General features: G+C 37.4%; 2 protein-coding genes across 2 annotated transcripts in view; one reads left to right on the top strand and one right to left on the bottom strand.

The window, feature by feature from the left end:
* Positions 1-3,784: 3,784 nt before the first annotated feature.
* Positions 3,785-9,958, bottom strand: TRMT10C (tRNA methyltransferase 10C, mitochondrial RNase P subunit). Its single transcript, XM_006188548.3, has 2 exons — positions 9,539-9,958; positions 3,785-7,515 (listed from the first exon to the last, which is right to left on the bottom strand). The coding sequence occupies exons 1-2, from the start codon at positions 9,935-9,937 to the stop codon at positions 6,244-6,246; spliced, it is 1,671 nt and encodes a 556-aa protein (XP_006188610.2). The 5' UTR covers positions 9,938-9,958; the 3' UTR covers positions 3,785-6,243.
* SENP7 (SUMO specific peptidase 7) overlaps positions 9,952-10,394 on the top strand; it is a 128,000-nt gene continuing 127,557 nt past the window's right edge. The window contains exon 1 of the mRNA XM_014562426.2: positions 9,952-10,178. The gene's annotated coding sequence lies outside the window, so the exon portion shown is untranslated. The remainder of the gene's footprint in view (positions 10,179-10,394) is intronic.

Here is a 10,394-nt window from a genome sequence, read left to right as displayed (position 1 = left end):
GTCCTTGGTCCCCATTTATGACGGTATATGTAAAAGTGCCAGCAAAGTATTTTACATAGAGCAGATAATTAATTCAAGTTTGTTTCATTTTTCCTAGATGTGATCTCCAAAAGTTACTTAATCACTGACACTCTATCATTTTTCACTAGAGACATAAACATGAGATTTTATGTGTAATTATGTGTTTATTTATGGATGTTTATATTTTTAAATGAGAAAAATGAAGTTCAGGGGGGAAGAGTGCAAGCTTAGCCTGCAGGAGGTCCTAGGTTCAATCCCCAGTTCCTCCATTTAAATAAATAAATAAATAAATGACTTAATTACCCTCCCTCCCCACCAAAAAAAGAAAAATGAAGTTCAGAGAGGTCACATATAGCTATCCAGTTCCATATACCACATTGTAGAAGTTAAGGATGGAAGATATTAATCCATTCACCTCTCAGTTCCATGAGATCATATCGTGCCTATCTTGCTCACCATTGTTTCCCTAGGACCTAGACTATGCCAGTTTTCAATAAATACTCATTGGGAAAAATGAATGCAAGCTTCAGTAACCCCAAACAAATGGGTTAAGGAATGAAAAGGCAGTGTAGTGCAGGGCAAAGAGCAGCAGCATTGCATCAGACAAAACTAAATTTAAATTCTAACCCTGCCATTTGCTAATTCTGTGAGTTTGAACTGATAAAGTAATCTTACTGAATATGTTTTAACTATAAAAATGTACTAATACTTAGAGGGTTACTGAGAAGATAAGTGATAATACAGGTAAAATGTGTAATATAGTGCCTAGTTCATGGTGGGCACTTGCTCAATAAGAGCTATTGTTTGTGACCTCTAAAAAGCCATTCAGATGATTTAAAAAGCTGGAAATGGGAGGTAATATGGACAACTATTGTTTTAATGTAAATATGTTATTTGTGAGTATAATATCTAACATATATTCATGCTTACTGTATGCCAAGCATAGTTTGCAAGTTTTTAACATGAAATCAAGTACATCCTATGAATTAAGTGCTACTATTGCTCTTTTATGGAAGAGGTAACTGTGACACTGAAAAGGTAAGAGGTAGAGCTGATCTTGGAATTCAGGCAGAGAGCTACAACAAAATCAGAGAGGAAAAGTGGCTAATCATGATTTCACTAACAATCTGGGACCATACTTTGAGAATCATGGCCCTAATTCATTCACTTTCCTAGACTGTTTCATACCTTCTGTGCTCTCCAGAAACATCCAAGAACTCCTCCCCTTCAACTGATGACTGTGCTTTCCAGTGAGAAAATAACAGAAATCAAAACAATTTCTGTATATTCAGAAATCATAATAATTCTGTATGTATCTGTGGTGTGGTACCTGCATTTGTAGTTATATTTTCTGTCTTATTTTGTTACTTATGCAGTAAATTCCATCCTTCTTCCTTACATAAGGTCTCACTCGACTGTTCCATCATATTCTTCTCCCACCCCCAACTACTGGATCATTCCCCAACAGCAAATATACATGTTCTTGTATCTCCTATTTTTATATAACAAAAACAAAAACTCCTCTCTTGATTTCATTACCTAGCTCCTCATCACTATTTCCCTTCATATAGAAACTCTTTGATAAGGATTATTTATGCTCATTGTCTCCAGATCTTTGATATTTGATACCTACCATCCTGGTCCAACCCACTATTATCTTTCACCTATGTTACTGCAATAGCCTCCTCACTGGTCCCTCTTTTCTAATCTAGTCTCAATAAAGCAGCAAAAGTGATCCTTTTGAAATGAATCAGTTGCATTCACTCAACAAATTTTAAAGTGCTTGTTATGTGCCAGGCACTGTACCAGGTCCTGGGGATACAGCAGTAAATATGACAAAAATAAAAATCCCGGCCCTCATAGAGCTTACATTCTAGTCTTCCTATTAAAACATCAGGAACATGTCACTTTTTTGCTCAAGACTATCCAATCTTCATAGAATACAAACTTGTGGTTGCCAAGGGGGAGGGGAGTGGGAAGGGACAGAATGGGAGTTCGAAATTTGTAGATACTGACAGGCATATGTAAAATAGATAAACAAGATTATACTGTGTAGCACAGGGAAGTGTGTGCAAGACCTTGTGGTAGCTCACAGCAAAAAAAAGTGATAATATATGTATGTTCATGTATAACTGAAAAATTGTGCTCTACACTGGAAATTGACACAACATTGTAAAGTGACTATAACTCAATAAAAAAAGTTAAAAAAAAACCTATCCAATCTTTACATTTTATTCAGAATAAAACCCAAAATCCTTACAGTGGCTTAAGAGTCTTATATGACAGATCCCTAGCTGCTCCTGTGACCCCATTTTCAGCTCTCTTTATCCACACTGCTTCAGCTACACTAGCCTCCTTTTATCTTGAACCTTCTTTCACAGCCTGTCCACTCATTGTTCCCTTTCCCGGGAATTCCCTTCCCTCACATCTCCATAGCTCACTCTCACTTCCTTCAGGTCTTTGCTCAGATGTCATCTTGTCAGTCTTTGTGCAAACTAGAAAAGGGATATCCTGTTATTGGATGCAGTCTTTAAACCACATGGCTTAAAGGCAGATGGTGCCTATATATGAAAAAAAATGGTGCTTCTTTCTTCTAGCAAACATGGCCCTGTACCAGAGAGTAATATGGGTGCTCTTGTGCAGTGAACAACCTACGTAGAAGACAGTCCCCAACCAATCTTTTTTTCTTTCTTTTCTTTTTTTGGTTTTGGTTGGGGGCGGGGGAGAATTAGGTTTATTTATTTATTTACTTAAGGGAGGCACTGGGAATTGAACCCAGGACTTTGTGCATGCTAAGCATGCACTCTACCACTGAGCTATAACTTCCCACTCCCAACCAACCTTTTATAAAAAAGTAATGCCTCCTCACTCCAGCTTTCCCCTTTCTCCTTTAACCTTCATATTACTTACTACCATCTGACATTTTACATTACTTTGGCCTGTCTCCTTTCTGCCATCCAGAATTTAATATCCATAAAAGCTGGAGATATTTTGTTCACTGCTGTAACACCAACAACTAAAATACTTCTGTGTACATAGTAGGTACCCAATAATTTTTCTACTTTTTTTTAAAATTGAAGCTCAATAAATATTTGCTGAATGAATGAATGAACCAATGAGGCAGATAAACTGTTAAGACTGGGAAAAAGAAGATAATTGCTGTGATAAGGAAATGAAGGATTGTTTCAAGGAGGGAAAAGTTCAGTGAGATATCCATGGTCCATTATTTAGTAAGAAGTAGCCATTGAATCTGGCTGGAAAGGATAGAATTGATATAAGCACAGAACAGATCACAGGGTTATCAAGCAGTACTAGAGTTGCACTGTTCAGTGCACTCAAGCCACTGAGGAACTGAGCTCTTACTGATAAAGCACTGAAGCAGTTTGCTTTTGTTAAAGAGGACTCTATTGTTTTGGTAGGACTGCGTTTTACTTTATTGAAGATTTAGTATTCATATTAAGACGTGCTGTAACTATTAAAACACTAGATTTTGAATGCTTAGTTTGAAAAAACTAATATGAATATAAAATCTCATTCATTTTTAATAATACAAATTGAAATAATAGTATGGACATATGGACATAAAATAAACTTCATCTCTTTAACGTGGCTATTGGGAATTTTAAAAGTATGTAAGTGTATTCCATTATATTTCTGTTTAACAGCAGTGGTGTAGAGGAAATGGAAACTTCTCAATATTGACTTGAAGGATCTGGCTTAGAACTTAAACTGTGTATTATAGTAGAAATAATAGTAGCAAACAGACTTTTAAAAACTTTTATTAGAAGTTGGGAATTTGGTAGCATGTTTGAAAAGAGCAAAAGGAGAGAACTAGAAATGTTATTACATGAAAACATTAATAGGTAAGAAGGGGAAGACAATGAGAACATAGGCAACAAAGCCATCAAAGATGATGAATACTATAAATTATTAGGTGTTTGAGATAGAGAGAAAAGCTGTTACTGCCTACTTAGTGCTGGGAAATGAGACCATCTAGTTTGGAGAAATTGAAGCAGTATCTGAGGTTCTGCTAAATTCTAAATTCTAAAAAATTTGGAAAACTAAAATCAGTTTGAGCTCAAACTGTGGATAAGCTTGCCACTGATTTATCTACATGAGAAGCAGTTTTAGAAATCAGTTATTGCTTTTTAAAAAATTATACTGTTGCATCACTGAAACACCTTAGCATATTGTTACACAGAAATAGAAATATACTCCTCAAAGGGACACAATAACTTGCATATAGTGTATTAGATATTCTATATATTCTGAATATATAGTCTGAATTAGATAGTTTATATTTACTTAGCACTTATGTGCCAGACACCATATTCAATGTTTTATGTCAAGAACTATTTCTCTTTTTTATAGATGAGGAAAACTGAAATTTCAAGAGATTAATCAATTTAAGCAATGTCAGAGGGGAGGATATAGTGTTGGCATACACGAGGTCCTGGGTTCAATCCCCAGTACCTCCATCAAAAATAAATAAACCTAATTACCTCCCTCCCCCCCAAAACAAACAAAAATTTAGGCAATGTCAGAACCTGTCAGGGTGGAACGCAGAGAGCAGGGCTGGGACACAGAAGACTAGTGAGGTGCTCTAGGAGCCTTGTTTGCTTTCCTCTAGTGCCGATCCTGTCAGGCAGTCTTAACCCCTTGTTCTTAACCACTGTGCTACTTTACATATGTATATATGTTAGCGGAGGTACTGGGGATCGAACCCAGGACCTCTTGCACACTAAGCAAGCTTTTATTTTCAATCTATCTCAAGCTGTTCAAGTATTAGCACCTTGCTACTTAGTAGGGTCTAAGAGTTGAAATTCACTCATAATGCACTTCTCATCAATTCTAAGTTTACACATCACTTTCTTAAAGGCCTTTCCCGATTCCTTGAGTTTGGGCTAGGCATTCTGTGTTTTTCCATTCCATTTCACACTTGCCTTATTATAGAGGGCTTAATTTATAGGTTAAAAGCTGAGACTTTAAAGTCAGACAGACCTTTTGAATTGAGATACTTAAAGGCTGAATTATTTTAAGTAAATTTTCCTTATCTGTAAAAAAGGTGTTAATGATAGTACATAAACTTAGTTGTTTAAATAATTAATGAAAATTGCATAGTAACTATTTGGCACAGAGTAGGTACTTAGTATTTGGTAGAAGACTTGAGTCCTGCTTTAAGAGATGTATTGGATAGTATACCTTGTGCTAATTTCCAGTATAGGAACTAGGTACAAATACTTGGCCATACATCTCTATTTCCCATGTTTTCAAAATTTTTAATGGTGCAAAAAGTCTACAATGAATATGGTTCCTAAAGTTCATTTCTGTATGCCTGACTTCCTTCACAGAAGAGGGCATGGCCACCACCAATTCCAGAGCTTCCTATCTCTCAAAGTTTACCACTAGAAAAGTTAACACAAGCTATCTTGAGAAGTCCAAAAATCCTGGAAAAGGATTCTGACTGACCTGTCTTAAAGTCAGATACACATCTCAAAGCTTGAGTGAGGTGTCTTTTTTGGGATAATCAGCTGTGGCCAGGGGGTAAGGTCTGTAAAAATATGGCAGCTTCCATTCAAATCACAGGGCTAGAGAATAGGAAGTATTTCCTTGAAAAAAAAAAAAAAAAGCCATCTACAATATGGGAAGTGCTATAGTAACACTCTAAAATAAATCATTTTTCCTAAAAGGACAAGAAATGAGTTTTATCCCCACAAGCCCACTTGGCATTATGCAGCCCAATTTCATGACATGCCAAGGGGTGTCTTAACTTTCTGTTTAACCAAGATACAGTTAAACAATATACCTTAGTGCCTATGACATGCCCAGCACTGTACCAACTGTTACTTTAAAAAATCAACCACCACCTGAAGATTCATCAATTTTTGAAGAAAGGGTAGTTACTGACATGGCTAAAAGAACATTTAAGAAGGAAAATGAAGTCTGAGGCTCAAAGTAGTCATAAAAAAGCCACACCAGTGGTACAGTTGTTTTACTGGACTCAAATAAATGTGGACAACTCTTTTTACTTTTTAATACTATTGTTTCCTTTTATAGTAAACAAAATATAGTTCCAAAGTTTTGTAGATATTTAATTAATTGGAGAAAGACAGTATTTCAGTTAGTTTGGAAAAACAACCTTTAAAAGAAAGAGCAAGTGAATTCCATTCAGGATGAAATAGACTAATAGAACTGGATTATAATGAATTATTCTAATTCAAGCTAACTTTTCTGTGAGCGTCTATTTACAGAGCTTCTTGGAAATGAATTAAAAGTCTTTGACTTCTTCAGTCTGTTAATAAACTCTTGAGAATGCTGAGAAATCTCCAGATAACCAGTATGTTTTCTCCTAGGAACAAACTTCAGAGCCTCTTCCCAATTACCAGTGTTTTTCAGACATAGCAAAATACGTATCATTTGATCTAAGGTGAGATTTTTCGTACCAGTGTCCCACTGTAAATATTTATCTAGTGGAAGGCATTCTGTTGCCAGCTTCAGCCGTTTTGCCTTGGCTAGGGATATGCCTGGCTGCATATTCTTATCAACCAAAGATCCCACTATATAAATCTTGTCATGCTTGAAAGTAGTCATAACATTGGGAGAATCTGCAGTTAAATATATCATATTATCCTTTGGAAATAAATCTACATGAGACATTTCTGTTGCTGTTAAAAGCAATTTGTTCCACTTTTCTCCATAACGTTTAACTAACTCTCTATGGTAAGCACCACCTGTTTTAAGATTGCAAAAATAAATATGGAAAGGATCGACATTTCTCCTGTTCCATCCCTCACTTTCTAAAAGTTGAGAAACAGCATTCTGCAGTTCTTTTGGTTTCATACAGTCATCATAAGCCATGTCAAAAACCAGAGGTTGTCCAAACTGCATGGCCTGGGCACCCTTCCAGCCCATTGCAATGTCCATATTCCTATCCCAAAGTCGGAGAAATAGAAAGTTTTGCTGTTTATCTTCCTTAGTGGTTTCTGGTAGCTGATCTTTCTTTACTTGTTCTTTTGCTGCTATTTTCATTTCCTTTTTTATTTGCTTGACTTTTTTCATTTTTTCCCGAACATATAAATATTTTAAATATTTTCTTTTGGATGATTTAGAAACACATTCCATAATGGTTTTGAGCTCTTCTTCACTGATGTGTTCTGGTACGTCTCTGCCAAGTAGTCTCCACATCTCAATTAGCTCCTTGGTGGCAGCTAGAGGATCTTCATCCTTGCTACTCAAAACTGTTGAAACACCCTCTTCTTGAGCGCTAGATTTCATTGTAATTTTCCACCCATCCAACTCCAGCTGTTCAGGAGGTGATGTACTCTCCTTATTAGGGTAGGATGCAGCTGGTATTTTGGAAGACATGTGTCTCTGCAGAACAGTTGAACATAAAACCCTTCTCTTCCTATGAAGGGTAAATGGCACCAAAACTCTGGCAAAAGGTCTTAAGAAGGTAACACTCATTTTGAGGAAAATAGGCATATAAGAAAAGCCCTATAAAAGAAGAAAAATGTAATGAAAAGTTAAAGATTTTCAAAACCTCTCAACTAACTATGCAAGTAAGTGTAAATGTGAGACATCAAAATACTGATTTCTGAAACACAAAATGGAATCTTAGTCCAACTTACTTGCTGCACCATTAATTTTTCTTTGACTCCTGCGGCCTGGATCCTGTGATCACTCACCAGGCAAAAAGTTTAAAACTTATTTGGGTCTTATTTCTGATCTGAATTTCACTACTAATTTAGGCAAAAGGTTACCTTGAAGATCCTTTTTAGATTTGTATCTAGCTGCCCAGAAGATCAATGTTACTGCATAACAAACTTATGTACCACAGATGTGGCTGAGATAATGGTGCTGTATTCTTCTCCATGCTATACTAAGTCCAGATACAGACCCAAACACAAGATCCTCAACAAGCAACACATGAAGACAAAGGGCAGCTAAGTTACAAATGATAACTACTAAAAAGCACCTAGCAGTTGCTGCACCCTCATGTTTTCAAAACAGAAATACAGAGAGATCTACTGATCTAAAAACAAAACCTTCCTTCTCCAATTTAGGCTTTATTCTGCAGCAAATAATGTTACTGCCAAACAAAATACCCCAAATTAGGGTAAATATAAATAAGCTCCACAATTTTATTCTAAAGATATCCACAAAACAATGAAGATGCTTAAGTATGTGAAACTAGTGCCAGATTTGAAGGAAAAAAAAAGGCATTAAACTTTTCATAAAATTCAACTAAAATAGTTGAAAAATTCCTTCTTCCCTTGGCTTCATTTAATGACACTGCATGCTCCTGGGTCTCTAACCTGTGCACTGATGCTCAGATTCCACTTTCCACCCCACACAAGAGGTGGATGTGCTTCTGAATTCTGTCCTTAGCGCTTTTTTCAATCTAAACATTTTCCCTATGAGCTTGATCTACCTCCTTGGCTTCAATCACCATGACACCTCAAATGCACAAATTGAAATAAACTCTCTCCGCTCCCTTCCCAAGCTGCTTCTCTTTCTGCATTGTATCAGGAAGGGACACTGCTATCTATCCATTTGCTGAAGCCAGAAACGAGGTCATTTCATTACTGCTCCCTCTCACACGCACCATACCTAATCCATCTGAATTATATTCATTTACTTTCTAAACACTTGTAGAATCCATTCACTTCTCTTCAACCCTGTTTTCTTTATTGCATCTCCTAGATTTACTCTCCCTCATCTCTAAGTCATTTGGAGCTAGTGCAAATCTGATCAATACACTGACATCCTCAATGTGTATGTTTAAGCCCATTGCTGCCAGGTTAAAGTCTAAACATACATATGACGTATAAAAGTTTTTCATAAAAAACACCCTCTGCTTAACTCTTCAGCTACATCTCTAGCTATTCTTCACCTCAAACTTTAGGTCAATTATTCGCCCTACTAGTTCTTTTAGCACCTTGCACTTGTCCACTATAATGCTTGTAATGCTGAATTGTAACTACCTGGTTACTTATTTGCCCCACTACACGGTAAACTCTATCAGGACAAGGGCTGTATATTAACACTGAACCCACTGCTTGGCAGTATACGGCTCACATTTATCACTGAAGATTTTTCGATTAAATACTCAAGGTCAGTGATTCTCACACTTAAAACACATTCAGCCACCTTTTAAAGAAAAAACAATTTACTTTAGCCTCCTCGAAACATTTAACCGAGTTCTCAGCCCCAACATGCGAAACATTTATTTCAGAAACAGTCTTTTTTGAGTTTTGTCTTTGTACCTGGTTAGAATTTTTAGGACATCATAGAAATAAAACCAAAACCCGCCGAACTGAGAAGGTGAACAAAGATACTATTTTGGGATACACTTCTCTTGTTCCAGATATTGTACTGCTTATAGTCTATTAAATCACTGGGCTTCCTCCTATCTCTGGGCTGCTTAGCGCACATGCGCCACTTAGCGTATCTTAGTTCTCCCGCTTTCTCCCACGTCACCACACACACTGGCAGGTGACAAGAAATCCGTCCATACCAGGAGTGCAGACAGGATGTTTCCCACCGGTGCAAATCGCAGGGACCCCAAGAGGACGCAGGATTCGGCCGCGAAGCGCTGCCCAGAGATCCGCTCCGCAAACAACCACAGTCCGCCTATCACTCCACGCCGTATCGGTTGCTGACCGAAGAGCCGCAGCCGGAAGTCCCACCCTTTCTTCCCGGCGCTGCCATAAGACGTCACACCACAAAGGGAACGTCTTCCGGCGTGGAAAAGCGGCACTGTCGTGCAACACAGAATTAAAAAATGAAACAAATGTCTCATCTTTCTGAGAGGAGGTAGTTTTGCAAATTGGAGCAAGGCGCCCCCTAAAGTTAGGTTTTTGTCTTCCCACAAGACCTGTGAAGATAGGGACGCTATCTCCCTTGATCTTTGCATTTCAAAAAGATGACTCCCAGCTTTCTGAAGAGACATTCCTGAGTTGTGAGACTGGCAAGAGGCTTATATAGCCATTATAAATATTTAAGTACATTTTGAAGAGATGGAGAAAGAAATTCTGAAAGAAAAGGGAGAGGGGGAGAAGTCTCTTCCTTTATTTTGAACAAGGAGAATTAAATCCCGTTTTTAATTTGTATTTGCCCATAAATTCTGTGGAAGATAACTGGAAGTAACTTGAAAGGTAAGTGAGACGCGCCACTTCTTTTCCTACAGGAGGGAAAACCAAATGTGTCAATTCATTTGGATCTTTGGGGCCTTAAAACATGGGCTCAGTCAACAACCCTCTTTTGTTGCTTTCCTCAGGGGAGGAACTTTAGGCCAGATGAGAGTCCATCATAACTTTCACCTCTCAAGAAACAAATTTAACTTTATTACCTCTCTGGCCACCCCTAGTCTT

This window comes from Camelus ferus, chromosome 1, assembly GCF_009834535.1.
Source record: "Camelus ferus isolate YT-003-E chromosome 1, BCGSAC_Cfer_1.0, whole genome shotgun sequence".
Taxonomy (NCBI): domain Eukaryota; kingdom Metazoa; phylum Chordata; class Mammalia; order Artiodactyla; family Camelidae; genus Camelus; species Camelus ferus.
The sequence above is the reverse complement of the archived record's forward strand: the minus strand, read 5'-3'. Positions and strand labels throughout refer to the sequence as shown.

Excerpts from the sequence above, each read along its gene's own strand:
- TRMT10C (XM_006188548.3), bottom strand. The coding sequence starts at position 9,937 with ATGCAAAGATCAAGGGAGATAGCGTCCCTATCTTCACAGGTCTTGTGG. Across the intron at positions 7,516-9,538 it reads ACATCCTGTCTGCACTCCTG|GGCTTTTCTTATATGCCTAT; the intron begins GTATGGACGGAT and ends CTTCTTTTATAG.